This window comes from Saimiri boliviensis, chromosome 12 (assembly GCF_048565385.1).
Source record: "Saimiri boliviensis isolate mSaiBol1 chromosome 12, mSaiBol1.pri, whole genome shotgun sequence".
Taxonomy (NCBI): Eukaryota; Metazoa; Chordata; class Mammalia; order Primates; family Cebidae; genus Saimiri; species Saimiri boliviensis.
In genome coordinates, this window is record NC_133460.1 from 89660318 (window position 1) to 89677506 (window position 17189).

Consider the following 17189-nt stretch of genomic DNA (forward strand, 5'->3'; position numbering starts at 1 on the left):
CTTCCTGCTCATATATCTTTTACTCATTCATTCATTAAAGATAGCGTTTGAGTTCCTGCAATGTGTCAGGGAGTGTGCACTGGAGACTTGGTAAGGCCCTAGTCCTCAGAGTTTTATCTAATCCCACCCTTGAGCCCCTTTCCTACCTACCACCTCCCTCCTCACACCTCCCCCTCACCTGCAATCTCTCCAGGAGAGGACTATCTCAGAATTTCACCAATGTGCTATGTCGTCTTGCCCAGCATTTCTTGGTGGTCTTGGTTTTAGATTTACAATGATGTTTTTCAGCCCTTAGCCTTCAGGACTTGCTCATGTCTTGCTTCTAGTTACCTAGTGAGAGATGGTCTTGTCTCCCTAAGATCATATTATTCTTTCTGACAGTGTTCCCACTGATGCCTAGATTAGGTGATACTGGCAAATTTTTTGTCAGTTGAATGCTTACATCAGAGACATTGCCCTCGCTTAGGCAGTTTTTGCAGGACCTCAGTGGCCTCTCAGTGGTGACAGATCTGCATCTTTGGAGCATCGATCTGCATTTTGGAAGCAACCAGAAGCCATTTGGAGCTTGATCAGATGCACAGAATGCTGGGGATGGCAGGGACTTTTGAGATCATTGATTCCACCCATCTCATTTTACAGAGAAAGAGAGTAATCACACTGTGAAGCATTGTTTTTGGTTGGAAACAAAGAGTATCTGTAACAACAAGACCAGAAATCCAATAAACCAGAACTTATGGGGCTTGCTGAATGCTTGAGTTTGAGCCACTGGCGACGACTGATAGGACCATGTTGCTGCCAGTCCTGATGGTTGTTAACTGGCTAAGAGACACTGTATTTCTGACTGGGATTCTGGCTCTTCTCTGCGCCTTGACTTGCTCTGTTCCCTTTTCCCAGAGGAGCACACATCTCAGGGTAAGTGCTGAGCTCCAGTGACTCTGAGAGGTCATGGACACGAAGAATGTCTCTGTATTTTGAAGGAAATGGGCTGTGAGGAACTAGCTCCTTGAGCCAAGATACTTGCAGGCTTTTGCACAGATTGACCATGAAAATGGCTGTCTTTTCTTTCCAGTTATACTTTTTGCCTGGGCTTCTGCAGTGTTCTTGTTCCAAAGACTCCAGATCCAGGTGTCTGAGATAAAATGCTTTTTCTGTTCAATAGTCAGATTGCTCAGATGATAGGAAGTGGCTGTCTTCATCTTGTGAAGCCTTTCTTATTTTCCAGAGGAGAAATAGGGAATGGTGGTAAGACAGTGTAGGAAGGAATGAAAGCCTATCAAGGAACTAAGCTGATTCTTGCCCTATGCTTTATGTAGGACGGTTTTCTCATTGAATCCTCTAACAACAACACTGCTTCGTGGCAATTATTATGCCCATGTTAGAGATGGGAAAACTGAGGCCTGGAAACATTAGGCATTGTTTCTGCTGTCATGTTGCTATAAGTAGAAGAGCAGACAGTCTAACCTAATTTTGACTCTAAGCATTCTCCTTCTTCTATTTCTATGGCTTTCTAATAGGAAGTGCCCACGGAAACCCCCTGAGAAGATGAGTCAGTAAAACCCTTGCCGTGTGATAACTTTATGAAGCAGACACTCAGTTACTACCATTTAAATAAACAGTCAGGCATTGAAGTAGAACACATAGAATTTGGAATCATATGACCTGGGTTTGGTTCCAGGATTGTCATTTGTTCAGTCACTTAACCTCTCTGAGCCTCTGTTTCCTCATTTTTATGACAGAGATAAAATACCTATGTCAGAGAGTCATGCTGAGGATTCAGTGAACTGTTTTAAGAGAAAGTGTTTTGTATAAAGTACTATGCAAATGTAAGTTACTTAATGCCACAGTGATTTAGGGTGACAGTCTTCCCAGAAATTAATTACAGAGTCTAAGTATGTGCCGGAGTCTTGATCCCTGACCTCAAGAAGCTTATAGTTGTGGTGAGGACAAGAGACTATAAAAATCAGAGGGGACAAGGCAAATTGTGTGCAGATATATAAAAACAATAGAAAACCAGAGAAAGGAAAGGTAATGGAAGAGCCTGGAAGATAAGAGGGCTTTACACAGGAGCCTGGAGTTGAACTGTAAAGGTTTGCAGTGAGAGGAGATTTGCAAGTGGGCCATAGATTTAATTAAAAAAACAAAACAAAACAACAAATAAAAACAAGGCATGTTGTAAGTACAGTCCTTTTGAGACCCAGTAGTTGTTTGGCATAGAGCAGCAATTCTCAAAGTATAATTCAGGGGCCCTTGGAGGCCTCCATGACTTTTTTCAGAGGATTAATACAGTCAAAATGATCCTCTAATGATAATAAAATGTGATATGCTTTTAAAAATCTTATTTTCTTATGACTGTACAGTAGAGCTTACTAGAGGCTGCCTGACATACGTGATATTATCATAGATTAAATGTAGAAACAGATACGAAAATCCATGTATTTTCTGTTAAACCAGATATTAAAGAGCTTTGAAAGAAATATTTCGAAAGTAAAAGAATGCTAGTTTTGTCATGAAATTGTTCTGTTTTGGAAACTAGTTTTTTTAAAATAAAATTATGTTATTTATGTTAACATGTAAAGGATTATTACTGTTATTTTAAAACGAGTAAATTTTTCTCAGATGTAATTTCTGTTGTAATATATATTGCTAGATATAATACATTTGAATTAAATATCTTGGGATCCTTAGTCACTTCTAAAAGTATAAAGGAGTCCTGAGCCATAAAATTTGAGAACCAAACACTGTTAAAGACATAGTATTTTGGTATGGAGATACGGTAACGGTCTCATATTTTTTATCATACTTCAGCATCAGTGTATGTTTCCTTTGGTATGTTAGAGCATCTATGTCCAGGAATTTCAAAATGATAATGCCCAATGTTCTAAGTATGAAGTGAAACTGGTACCTGTATTCATTGTTAGTAGAAGTCCAGATTGGCCAGGGTATGTCTGTAAGGCAGTTTATAGCAACAGCTTTAATGATAAGTTTTATACTTTGAACTAGTAATTGTACTTACGCGAATCTATTCTACGAAAACAAATGATACTTACAAAGGTTTATGTCTGACAGTACACATATTATGTGTAAGAATTTGGCTAGAAACTGACCAACTGGCCAGAGAAGATAGTTAAAGTAAATTATGATACATTCATGTGCTGGGATGTTATAAGGCTTTAAAATAAAATGATATTTTTGAAAAATATGTAACAGTATGTGGAAATGCTTACAATATTATGTTAAATGCAAAGTCAAGACCCAAATTCTATAAATAATGACCCCAAATTTTGTAAACACACAAAGATTAAAGAAAAACACACTGACCAGGTGCGGTGGCTCAAGCCTGTAATCCCAGCACTTTGGGAGGCCAAGGCGGGTGGATCACGAGGTCAAGAGATCGAGACCATCCTGGTCAACAAGGTGAAACCCCATCTCTACTAAAAATACAAAAAATTAGCTGGGCATGGTGGTGCATGCCTGTAGTCCCAGCTACTCAGGAGGCTGAGGCAGGAGAATTGCCTGAACCCAGGAGGCGGAGGTTGCGGTGAGCCGAGATCGTGCCATTGCACTCCAGCCTGGGTAACAAGAGCGAAACTCTGTCTCAAAAAAAAAAAAAAAACACACACACACACCAAAATGTTGACTGGGTTTTTCTATATGATGTGGCTGTCTTGCACATTATTTCTTGTTTTAACTTAAGTGTATTTCTACCATAAATGTTTAGTATTCTTATTTTCTAAAAAGACCCTTGGATGTGGCATTTCTTTTATCCAAGGCTGTGGAAACCAATCTGCCGAGCCAGCCCATGTCACGTGGGTTCAGGCAAGCACTGCCTCAGATCTTGGAGGGGACACTTCTCTGAGAGCCACTGTGATAGTTTAAAGCATATTCTATGACTTGACAATAAATCCAACTTCTAGCTAATTGCTTTTTCCTGTTTAGCCTTTCAAAAGAAAGTTTAAAAAATACTGATACTGTTTTTTATGCCGTACTATGCTGGTCTATTGTTAAGAAGAGTAGGAGTGTAGAATGTAGGATCCAATAGGCAATTGTTTTAAATGATGTGTATCTAACACAGCCAGAGAGCATAGCAATCACTCCATAATTCTTACAAAGAAAGGGATAAGTAAAATTTTAGGTTTCTGAGCTCAGAAGGAGATGAAGTTACTATGGTGTTAGAGGCTCAAAAAAGAGAGATGTAATTCATTCCTTGGTAACTGGGTATTTCCTATTCTTGTCTCCTGTGTTGGGAGACACCATGTGTTGGGAGACTTTGGCCCTCTTTCTATTCTAGATGGCCAGTGGGATAATTGGTAGAACTGGCCCAGCACAAAGGAGCATGTGCTTTGCTTTTAGTTTCTCACACCAGAAGAGTTTCAGTCAGAGGGAAATCTGTCTGAATGTGACTGTTTCAGCCCCTGGGACATATTTTCTCTGAGGATTTATCCTGCATGACATTATTCAGATGATTTGGGGGTTAAAAGAGAAATCCAAGGTAGTCCCTTGACCCCAGAGACCTTATTCTGTCTGGAGAAAGAAGTGTCATGGACAAAAAGTTAAATGATGGCATAAAATAACAGCAGAAAAGAGAAAAAGATGTTGTCCCAGAAAGCAGATACGGTGCTCTCTGAGGATGACAAAGATGCTGAACACTGGGAAAGCAGAGGCAGGTGAGATGAGAGGCTCCATGGGAGAGGATGGCAGCAGAAGGAGATAATCTCTTCTCTCCCAGACTGAAGACGTTGGGAGAGGAGAAACTTGCATTAATTGATAAAGTGATTAATGAAAGCATCGAGTGCCTTCCGTGTGCAAGGCATTGTGCTTATTACTGAGAAGGAAAATATTTAAATATGAGTGGGACCCGGAATTTAGTTTCTTGAGGGTAGGAAGATGGTCTGAAAGCTCTCCATTTATTCACATTCTTCCATTAGGCGGCTGCACATTTTATCCTGGAGGTTTCTGGATGTCCCCAAACAGACATAATTGTACACATGTCACAGGGCCCTGACTGGCTGTATGTAATTTTACAGAGAAATGATAAACATCTTTATTTTTTTAGACAGAGATGCCTTGCTAAAACTGTTCAGCACCTGCTAGTATGGGCCTCATTATTTTTTTTTCCCCAGGAAAACTTAGTGGAAAAGTTGGGTCTGTTTTCCCTAGACTTTAATTTGTAAGTGTTGGCCACCTGCTGGAGGCTATCTTTGATTACGTGTAGCAGCCCCTCCCCCCATCTTCTCATGTGTCTTTTGGTAGCTTAATGCTGATATGGTGAGAATGAGACAGCATTAGCCTATCCACTGGGGGTTATGTAACTATACTACAGCTGCCATTTGCCCAGAAATGTATGAGGCAATTTCTCCTCCAGTGACAATATTGTTGGTTTACCATGGTGTTGCCCAACAACTGACAGCAAAGTGAACCCTCTGATATTAGGGCTATATAAGCTTCACAAAAATCCTAAGATGGCAACATTAATATTCCCATTGAGCAGATATGAAACATGAGACTTATGTAATTAGCCTCAGGCTCCACAGACTGGATTTGAATCCAAATCTGCTCGACTCTGAAATGAATCCTCTTATGATTCTGTTGATGTGCCTTTTTGAATGCAGAAGCTTATTTGTAAAGGGGTTCTCTTACAGATGTGTTGATTTGTTTGCTGATTAACATTGTGACTGTTTGGTAACAATCACCTTATTGCTATAATTTTTAACGCATTAGTGATACTTGGATACATTTTTGTTTGAAAATATCTCAACATTACAGGTAAACTCAAGTCCTTCTAGCTATACCACCCTAGCCCACCCTGGTTCCCTATCCAGTGGTAACTATTAGTAGATTTTTTTTTTGGTATTTTCCACTAGATTTTATATGTATTTGTTTACACACTTATAAACTTAATGGAAATTTATTGCTTTGTTGTATCTGGATATACTGTGTGTGTAATATATTTAGTATTGTGTTTTAGAGACTTTTCAGGTCAGTAACTCTGATATCTGTTTTACTCTTGAATGCTGCTGTATAGTAGTGTGTGTGTGTGTGTGTGTGTGTGTGTGTGTGTGTGTTTGTGTGTGTATGTGTCTAATATGTTCTCTTTAGCCTTTCCCTGATGATTGTTATTCAATTATGTTCATACCAACAGAGATACTGGAGGGCTTCTTTCCTTCCCTTACCTGCATGATACAAATACGTCTTTTGGCTGATAGGTTGGATTTTCTGGCATTTTAAAACCTAAATATAACAACCTAAATATAACAACCTAGCCCCCTATTATCTGAACTGAGGGTCTTCAGTGAGAACTAATGTGTTCACAGCAAGAAAAAAAAAGAGAAAGAAAGAAACTGAAGATCTGAATGTTGATCTAACCCCACATACTTACGCCTCTGTCCTAGCTGAAACATGTGCTGGGATGCTGCTGCTGATGGATCTATAGCTTATCTGATCTAAACCATGAATTCTGCATGACTATTCTCCAGACAGCTAACTTCCAATTTTCTGCATTTAGAACCTGTGATGGCTTTCATTCAAATAGTGGGAGCAGGAGGAAATAGAGATGAATTAATTATCCTGTATCATTGTGTCTCTCTTTGTGAGACTAGACAATACAGCTCAGGAGTCGGGTAATAAGAAGAGGTCAGGGAGAGTTGTATAAGCTTCTGCACTGGCATAATCCTGACCGTGGAGTTTCTGAAGCAGAGGGTGAGGCAATACCCACTTGCAGAATAAAGCTATTTAAATGACTGACTTTTGGCTTGAGGTCTGAAATTAGTTATCTGGATGGTTATTTGTGGTCAGGCTGGGCTTCTGCCATTGCAAAGATACAGATTAATGTGGCTTTGGGCACTGGCCCTAAGATGAGGAGTGGAACAGGCCAGAGGGGAACATCGATGCTTTTTCATCACAACAATTCTCTGAGCAGCTTTTGGTCTGGAGCTGTGCTGTGGGAACTCCTGACCCTGACCTTGGAGTGGGCTGTGGTTCGCCACATATCAGAGCACCTAATAGCGTATGGGCTTTGATTGTTGACAGTCCTTGGTGTATCTCAGTGGAGTATACCCGAAGGAACTGCTAGTGGATGCTCCCCAAGGCCTGGCACATGGAACCATAGTTCTATCTTCTGATTCTCCAGGCAACTGGGTCTTGTCATCCACTCACAGTGATGATTGGAAACAGTGGCTATAGATCCTTTAATGATTTATTGGGTATCCATATGCCTCACCCCTATTAAGCATAAGCAGTATAAATCAAGACAAAGAAAACAAGGTGATTTCCCTTGAGGACAATACAGTCGGGAATTCATTAAAATGACAGCCGTAAGCATTTATGGAACAAGGGCTTTTAGCAGATGCTGGGCTAGGTATCTTATTACTCTTCATTGAATCTGAATAACAACAACCCTATTGTCTGAGCTGAGGTGCAGAGGAATGAAAAGCTTGCACAGCTAATTCTGGCTCTGAGTCCAGTTGTCTTTGTACTCCTCCAGTTTTGTTTTCTTTATGTAGAACTGTGCTCTGTACTTTAAGAACATTTTTTAGAAATTTCATTTGTTATTGTTCTAAGAAGCTTTTGGCAATTGCTGAAAAGATCAAAAGCACGTATGTATATTCAGAGAATAAATAGGGCACTCCTAGGTGCAATTGATATAAATGCAGAGGAGGGTGTGGGTGGGAATTATAGGAAAGATCTTTGTAGTACAATGAGTACTGGAGCTGGGAATAAAAAAGGAGACAATCTGGACAATGGCTGTCCTTGAGGAGGGGGGAATGGAAGGCAAATCAGGTGAACTACAAAGGCCTTGAATACCAGACAGAAGCAGATGTTTGACCTGGTGTGGCAGCCAGGCAGGGAAGGATGCTGTAGAGCATTGAAGATCCAGGCAGGACTCTTGAGAAGTTGTCTTATAGACAAAAGCAGGGTGAGAACATGACTGGGGGCTGGGATAGAGGTAGAGGCTGATATTCTCTACTTCTAGCTGATATCGGCTAGAACAGCACCACCAAATCACACCCCTCCTGCTTTTGCGAAAGCACCCTTTCATTTTCCTATTGTGCTTGGCTTGTTTGGAGCAGCAAAAGGGCAGAGTTGTGTAGTTGTGGTGGAGGTTCGCAAACCCCAAAATATTTACTATCTGGCTGTTTTACAGGAAAAAAAAAAGTTTGCCAAGTTGAGCCAGAGCTACTTGAAATAGCCACAAAGGTGAAGCAAAGCACAGTGCCTAGCCCATGGCAGATGCCATGATTGATAGATGTATGCAAAGGAATGAACCAAACAAGGCGAAGCAACAATTGCTAACAGGAAAGGAACAACCACAGTTGTGGTTTTTGGCCAGTTTTAGATCGTATCCCTCAGAAGGCAAGCCACTGAGGTGATGACTTCTGACTGGTGAAATATGCCAGGGGTAATGATCCCTAGTTTCACAGAGCTCAGGGGCAAGAAGAGGAGAGGAAATGAGAAGGCTGAGGACCACGGTGGTAAACACCAGGAGAAGGTGCTGACTGGATAAGGAAAGCCATGTGCTCACCCAGATCCAGAATATCAGATGGCCCTGTGAGAGCTGGCAGAGTTCCTGTTTCTGGCCAGAACGGGGCATTAGGACAGGGAGGTTGAGCTGCCGTTCGGCTCTACTGAGAGGTTGACTTGGCTGTGTTGATTGGATGATTGTCTTTTCTGTTTTTTTTTTCTTTTAAAATAGTAGCCCATATGCTTATTTCCACTAGCCTCTCCCCTAGAAGTTCACTAGAGGAGTGGGAGCTTGCTGGGTAGATAAAAGGCATACAATAACTCACACCAGCACTCCTGAAATTGTCAGTGGGAGAGTAGCCCTGGGGGAATGACCAAGTGTCTGGCAGATCAGTCTGGGCGTTCCTTCCGCAATGTATCAGTCCACACTAAGTCCTTCTGAATGCCTCCAGATGACACAAAAACTCAGTGAACAGTTTCAGGACTCAGACTGGGAGTTGATGACATAGAGTAGTCTGGAGCATCTCTGGAAAGTTGAAGAGGGAAGATGCCTAGTCTGTCACTCGGCGTCAAGTACCTGGAGAGTAGCGCGAGTAATAGGTAGCTGGCAGGACCTGCCAGATGATGAGCAGGTGGTGAGGCCAAGGAGCGGTGTTTCTTTGGAGATGATGTTGTCCATAGCCCGTGAAGTAGAAGTTATGCCTAGAGGTGACCCAGTTACTCCACATGGAGATGTCACCCCAGAAAATCTTCGCAAATACACAAAAAGCTACATCTAAGAATGTTCATTGTAACATTGTTTATAATAGCAAATTTTAGAAGGAAAAAAAAAAGCAAAATTACTTCTCAGTGGTTTGAAAGGGTAAACAGTGGTTTATTCATAAGCTGAAACACTAATAGCAGTTAAAGTGAGTGATTGAAGGCTAGGTGTGTAACACAAATACATCTCACAAGCTGAATATTGGGTGAAATAAGCAAGCTGCGGAACGTAATATCCTTCGGTGATAACGCTTAGACACCTATAAAAACACTCAAAAAGATTATATGTCGTTTATGCACACAAACACTTGTTAAATCTAATAATGGCCAAATGATTGGCATTGCATTGTGTTTTCCTGTGTGCTGGAAATAATTCATAAGAAAAAAAGAACACGGGAGAGAGAGACACACACCCACACTTGTGTGCACACATACATGACAGTGGAGTGGGGTTGGGATAACTGGAGCGAGGGCATGGGAGCCAGAGCCCCGTGGCTACACTCACCTCATGTGCTGCCTTCCAGGCTAGCTGTATGCACTGAACAATTCTGAATGGTAACTGGCAGAGTGCCAGGCCCATGGCCAGCTTAGCACATAGGTGTCATGGTTCCAGTGTTCTGAACATTTTAGTCTTATGAACCTAGTGTCGAGATTTGAGAGGCTCGCTTTAAAATTGATGAGATGAGCCTGTTTTCTCTAAGTGACCCTACTGGCTGGTGTCTGGAATCATAGAGAGGATGGCCTGCTTTCTTATAAGAGCAAGTTCTGCCAGCATAGCTGTCTCTGGTAATGGGGCTGAGATCTCTTTACCATTTGCCCTTCACCCCAGGCCAAGTGGGCCCATAGAATTCTGTGGTCAGGGCAGTGTGCAGCGGCCATCCTGGAAAGGACAGAGTTGAGGGCACTGTTGGTTTCACAGGCTCGCTGGCTCCCTGAGGTATCTTCATCAAATGGTACTTGTTCCTTTCAGACCAAATGAGCAGAACCTGCCAGAGGCATGGAGGAGGCTGAGACATAGAGGGTGTCTTTTGTTGGGAAGTCCCTCCTTTCAGCAGCCACTTTTGGAAAATAGCAAAGTCAGTGTTAATCTGTTATGCAGCCAGTTAAAGTGAGACCTTGTGTGGTGATAAGCGTACTATCTTTCGTAAGAGTTATTTGAATTCAGGAAGGAAGTTTGTTGTGACTTCCATCAGTCCTACAGCGAGCCCTGAGAATTTAGCTCTTCTAAGATTTTTGTTATAGATAGTATGAAGAAAAGATGCTAGTTGGAAAACAACTTATCATTGTGTTGGTGGTTTAATAAAATTTAAGGTCCACAAGAGACCTTAGGGTTATGTAAGTGAGACCTCTCATGTTAATGATGGAATGGAGCTTGACAAAGATGCTCTCCTTAAGCAAACTTGAGTTAGAGTCCTCTGAGCTCTATTTAAACTAGGCTCCCTCCTTGAGCATGTTATCAAGAGCCCAATTTTTAACATGAATCCCTGTAAGTCAGGTTAGCCAGCATCTCCCAGCCTCTGTTTCTAATCAAAGTCCTCATCTTCCACTATAATCTAGGTAATATCTGATAACCCTGACTTTTATTCAGAAAGAATCTTGTTAGATCAGTTTAGCAAATAATTATCCTTCCCTGCTAGTAATTTTTTATCCACTGACCTCTACTCTGCCCCTTATCAAAAATTCCTACTTTTCCTTGTTCTATTGAGCCCTGTGTCTTTCCCCTACTGCAAAATCCCATTGCAGTAGTGCTTATACATAGTGCAGTAGTCCTGAATAAACTTTACTTTATCATTTTAACCAGTGTCAGAATAATTTTTTCTTTAACTGGCTTCGAAAAGTGGCTTGCCCAGGGAAACACGTTGAGTGCGTTCAAAAATCAGCTCTGGACTCTCTACTTCTAGGCTTCAGCTTCAATGTTCTTTCTCCACACCATGCTGCCTTTATGCCTTCAAGAGTGTAGAATTAAGAAGTAATTAGCTCTATAAAATATTTTACTTGGATTAATAAAAATGCAAATGACAGCCTCTAGAGATCCTGGTCCATCTCCACTCTTGCACTGCCTAGGATAGTTGCTCGAGGTGATTTGTTATTTAACTTTAATTCTAGTACAAATGAATTACAGACCTTTCCCTGGCACAAGACCTTGCTAGACTGTAGCATCTGCACTGTTGTGCTAGCATCCAAAGCCTCAGCATATTTTCTACGTAATTTTTGCTGTGTGTTGAGTTACCAATAGACATCAATAGTTGGTTAAAAACTTGTGAGTTGGTAAGGATAAGCTCATTCTTCCATTTATTTTTACAAATAAAGACAGAACAATACAAAAACTAATACATTTGCACCTGCTTTGTACTAGACATGGTAAAAGACACTGGAGCTATTATAAAAAATGGTTCTTGTTCCCCTTCCTGTGTCCATGGGTTCTCATTGTTCAACACCCACTTATGAGTGAGAACATGCAGTGTTTGGTTTTCTGCTCTTGTGTCAGTTTGCTGAGAATGATGGTTTCCGGCTTTGTCCATGTCCTTGTAAAGGACATGAACTCATCCCTTTTTATGGCTGCATTGTGTTCCATGGCGTGTATGTGCTACATTTTCTTTATCCAGTCTGTCTTTGATGGTCATATAGATGATGGGGTGATGGATGCAGCAAACCACCATGGCACATGTATACCTATGTAACAAACCTGTATGTTCTGCATATATACCCCAGAACTTAAAGTATAAAGATAATAAATAAATAAATAAATAAATTTTAAAAATGGTTCTTATCTTCAAGGAGTTACAATCAAGGAAGAAGTCCCAGAATAAGGACAGTATAGCCAAACCAATAGGATAAATGCTAAAATAGAAATATGTACAAGATAGTATGGGACCACAAAGGAGATTGTGATTATTTCCCCCCAGGAAAGCTGGAAAAAGAGTGATGCTGGAGTTAGATGTTGAGGGTTAGAGGAAAATTCACCAAGTAGAGGAAATAGGGATGGATAGTGCAGACAAGGGGATGATGGGTACAGAAGCAGAGGGCAGTGAAAATGTAAGACATGCTCAGGAAAGTTTAGTGAGGCTGGAGAGAAAGGAGCAGAGGAGCAAGTGGCTGGGAATGGGTCCAGAAAGGGAGGTTGAAGCCAGATTTTATAAGATTTAGCTTGGAAGATGCAGCTTGACTGATTCCAGCGGGTGATTACTACCAAGGAGCGAGGTGGAGAGATCTGGTTGGTAGAAAGATAACCTGGTAACAGCAAGGATGATGGGTTGGGGAGGGAGAAGAATAGAAGAAGAGCATCAAATTGGGGGATTGTTGCAAACATGATGATGTATGAGCCACAGCGCTGATGTGAAGATGGAAAGAATACAAGGGATCTAAGTTATTTAGGAAATAGAATCATTATGACTTGGAGACTGATCTGGGTTCTAGAGATAAGGCGAGGAGAGAGATTCAGAGCTATTTCCAGAGCTTCCGTGCCTGCGGTAGACAAGAGACAGAGAATAAGAAGTCAGCTTTTTGGGGACTGATGATTAAAGTTAACATAACTGATGACCATGTGGAGCCAGTAGCCTAGGGAAGGGTTTGAAAAATTGACAATTTGTTTATTCAGTAAACATGCTGAGTGTGTGTAATGTGTAAAACTTTGTCCTGTACATTTTGGAGAAAGGAGAAATGAATGAATGCCTCTTCACTTTTTTTTATTTTTTAACATTTTAGCATACTGCATTCTGTTAGGAGGTTTCCCATGTGTTATATTTTTGTGACATCACAAATACCTCATGAGACTAAATTATCCCCATTTTTTTTTTTTTTTTTTGGAGACAGATTCTCGCTCTGCCAGTCAGGCTGGAGTGCAGTGGCATGATCTCGGCTCACTCCAACTTTGGCCTCCCAGGTTCAAGTGATTCTTCTGCCTTAGCCTCTGAGCTGTAACTACAGGCACATATCATCATGCCTGGCTAATTTTTAGTAGAGGTGGGGTTTCACTATGTTGGCCAGGCTGGTCTCAAACTCCTGACCTCAGGTGATCTGCCCATCTTGGCCACCCAAAGTGCTGGGATTACAGGCATGAGCCACCATGCCAAGCATCTTTAATCTTCAGATAAGAAGCCTGAGGCCTCAGCAGGGTAAATAACTTGTGCATGGTCATGCAACCAGAGATCTATAGATAGAGGAATGAAACAGAGATTTTGCGACACCCAAAGTTCATGTTCTTTTCTCTTATGAAGGAAGTTTTGTGAGGTTCCTTGTTTGAGGAGCTTACATTGTGGTTGGGAAGCAGAACATACGGAAATTAATCATGATACTATTGAAGAGTTAGAGAAGAGGCATGTACAGTGTGCCTTGGGTGCCTGAGGAGGGGGAAATTTGTTCTGGTATAGAAAAGAGATGAGCAGTGATTGGGAAGAGGGCTAGAGAAGCTTTCACAGAGAAGGTGCAGGTGGGTGTTTGCACTGGGCCCAGGGACTAGGAATCTTCCAGCTTGGATGATGATGGGGATGGGGATGGGAGTGACTCTTAAGGGTCCTCACATCAGGAAAGAGGCTGAGGTCTGAGGATGACTTGAGCCAAGGAATCAAGGCTGATGTGATGCTGTAATGGTGTCGCTATACTCCATCCAGGGTAGGCAACAGAGTGAGAGCCTGTCTCTTAGAAAAAAGAAAAAACGTTATTATGTAGTTTTAAATACTAAGCTTCTGAAGCTAAGCTGTGGACCAGGGAAGCACTGATTATCATTAGAAGGTGGATAAAAGCTCAAATCAAAGGTTGGGGCTGTTAGTTACTAGGGTGTCAAATGCCAGTTCAAAGCAAGGCTCAGAGCCAGAGTTTGGAACTGAGACTGTGGCAGATTTCAGGCTCCTACAAGGTCAGTTGACTACAGAGAAAATGCATTGACCTCTGTCCCTTCTAAAGCCTGAGTTGGAGAAGTTTTGCAAGTCTAGCCAAGGATGGTGATGACAGAAAGAAGAGGTGATAACTGATGATACAGGTGATGGAAAAAGGGAGGGAGGTCTCTGTGAGGCAGAGTTTGGGGACAGGTGAACAGTATGGCAGGGCGGTCAACTACTTAAATCCCACTGTTTGGCACCCTCTCTCCCTCCTCCATCATGGAAGGCTGGATGGAAAAAAAGGAGCGTCTGCTGCTGTTTTCGGTATAGGTCAGTGTGCTGGAAAGGAGGGGCAAGTAGCTGGTGAGATCATTGGAATGATGAACATCCCCTCACCCCCCGCCCCTGCCGTAAGCAGCCCAGTGTCACAGGCTTTTCTCCCTGGACACACCCACATCATTGTCCCTGTGTAAAGCATCCAACCCTCTGCCTGGTGTGGTCTCATTTAGCCATTGAACCCTATAAGTTCTCTGGGCACTTCCTGCTCCTCCAAGGGTAGCTTGCTTCAGGCTCAATAGAGTGGGTATGAAGTTGATTGTACCCTGGTGACCTCAGGAGACAGCCTGGTCACTCTCCCATGGCCTCCACACACAACTCCGGTACAGAGAGTCTGTTGGTGGGAACTTGTGCGCTTCCACAGCTCCACATAGAGCCGGGGTCGGGTGCGGGGCTGAGCAGCATGAGAGTCAGGCAGTCTCCAGCAGCTCCTTTCACCAAACAACTTCACAAAGGGCAAAAAAGTAGGTCTCTGAGAAAGGCTGGGAGCAAAGGGAAGCACACTTAGGTAGTAAGCAGATGCATTAGTCTAATTGCTCTTCTAAAATTAATGGGGCTTTCTGTCTCTGAAGATCACTTGAAGCACTCAAGCGATTTGGTGTTTGGGAAGAAAGGTGCAGGTCGGTCAGGGGAGACCCTGGTTTTCCTTTAGACATAGCTGCCCGTTGATAAAACGATCTCTCTTTTCTTTTTCTCTTTTACCTGCAGGTCTACAGATTATGGTACCACCTATGAAAAGCTGAATGACAAAGTGGGTTTGAAGACTGTCCTCAGTTACCTCTATGTCAATCCCACCAACAAAAGGAAGGTAAGAGGCTGGGTCGGTAGGTCCTGAGCACTCCTGCTGGGTAGCCATGCTGAGTAGGGCCAGCAGTTCAGGAAAAAACTCAGTAGTCATGGAGTTACTTACAGAGGCCTGGTTTATATGCTGGGAACTTCACAAACGCCGTTTGTAATTCTAACAACAGCCTTGATATTAATAATAATAATAGTAGTGACAGCAGCAGTGGTAGTAATGCCACCAGTAAAAGTATGTACCAACGTCTTATCTCATTTATCCTCACAATGAATCTATGGGATAGAAATTATTATTGTCCTCATTTTGCAAGAAAAGCAGCTCAGGGAGGTGAAGTAACTTCCTGCCCTGAATCAGATGGTGGTAAGTAACAGATCTAGAATGTGAGCATGGGTTTGCTCAACTTCAGAGTTGAGTCTTTCCACTGCCTTCCTCTTGCTGGTACATTTTTTGAGAACCCCTTATTCCCAGGGAGATTGTTTCTGCCATGTGAAGAAAAGACAGCTCCTGGCTTCTTCAACTTGATCCTGAGCTGCTTCTGAGGCAGAGGGTAGACCCGGCTCCTCTGGCACCTCTGCTTCTCTGCTTGCCTCTTGAATTAGCAGCTAGGATGAAATCATCTAAGGTCAGACCTTGGCCATGGAAATCTACTGGGAGGAGGGGGAGGCCTGGATTCTATGGAACAATGGTCAGTTTTAGAAAACAAACACTGCACTATGTATTATCTTTTGGGAGACATGCTCTTTCTCCAGCTAAGAAAGCACTGCTGTTTAGAGACTTAGGCAGACATGATTCAAATAAATGCACCAAAATGACTACATTAAAGGTCATTTTAATATTTCTAAAAGGCTAAAAACAAAGCAACGGTTCCACCAAGCTCTCCACTTGCAATCTGATTTCCATTGCCTAGTGGTTTTGCCAGTGCTTTTTTCCTCCAGGTAAGCTCAGGATTGAGCTTCAAACCATTGCATGGATATCTCTGACTTCTAACATGGTGGAGTCCAAGCTGTGGCTGAGAATTATGACCGGCTCAGAGTGGAGCAGCTTTGCTCTGAGCCCTTAGCAGCATAATGTGTATGCATAGACTTTCTCCTCACCTCCACCTCCAGTGCCCCTAAGTACACCTAGCAAAGGGAGGAAGCAGAATTGTTGGCTTCTGGTTCAGCATTAATGATAGATAACTGAAGGATCCAGTTAGCTGTAGGGGCTCCCAGGCCCTAGACTGTGCCTACTAGCCAAGTGCCAAACCCGTCATCATCAGGGTGGCTGTGTAGGCACCTGTTACTGGTTTTAGTTGAGTAGTTTCTTTTTTCTTTGTCCCAAAGCATTGTCATTTTCACATTTATCAGTATTGTTATTTGAATTACTGGATTTATAGCTAGAAGAAAGCACAGATTTCACCTAGACGAGTGGTTATTAATAGTTTCTTTTAATTTGCTTATTTTTAAATTAACGTTTAACATTGTATATATTTATATTGTACAACATAATGTTTTGAAGTACATATGCATTGTGGAGTAGTTAATTCTAGCTAATTAACAAATGCAGTAACTCACATAGTTATCATTTTGTGGTGAGAATACTTAATACTTACTTTCTTATCATTTTTCAAGAAAACAATATATTGCCATTAACTATAGTAATCATACTCTACAATAGATATCTTGAACTTATTCCTCCTATATAACTGTAATTTTATATTTTTTGACCAACATCTCCCAAACATTGCCTCCCCTTTAACCACTCAGCCGCTGGTAACCACCATTCTATTATCTAATTCTGAGATTTAACTTTTTTAGATTCCACATATGTATGAGATCAAGTGGTATTTGTCTTTCTGTGTCTGGCTTATTTAACTTAGCATAATGTCTTCAGGTTCATCCATGTGGTCACAAAAGACAAGATTTCCTTTTTTATGACTGAATAGTATTTTATTGTGTCTGTGTACCACATTTTCTTTATTCATTCATCTATTGATAGACACTAAGTTGATCCTATATCATGGCTATTGTGAGTAGTGCTGC

At 41.8% G+C, this 17189-nt stretch overlaps 1 protein-coding gene across 1 annotated transcript in view; it reads left to right on the forward strand.

The window, feature by feature from the left end:
* Positions 1-17189, forward strand: part of SORCS3 (sortilin related VPS10 domain containing receptor 3) — a 616572-nt gene that overhangs the window by 253753 nt on the left and 345630 nt on the right. Inside the window, exon 3 of the mRNA XM_003922497.3 lies at positions 15078-15177. Coding sequence (XP_003922546.2) covers positions 15078-15177 — 100 coding nt within the window. The remainder of the gene's footprint in view (positions 1-15077; positions 15178-17189) is intronic.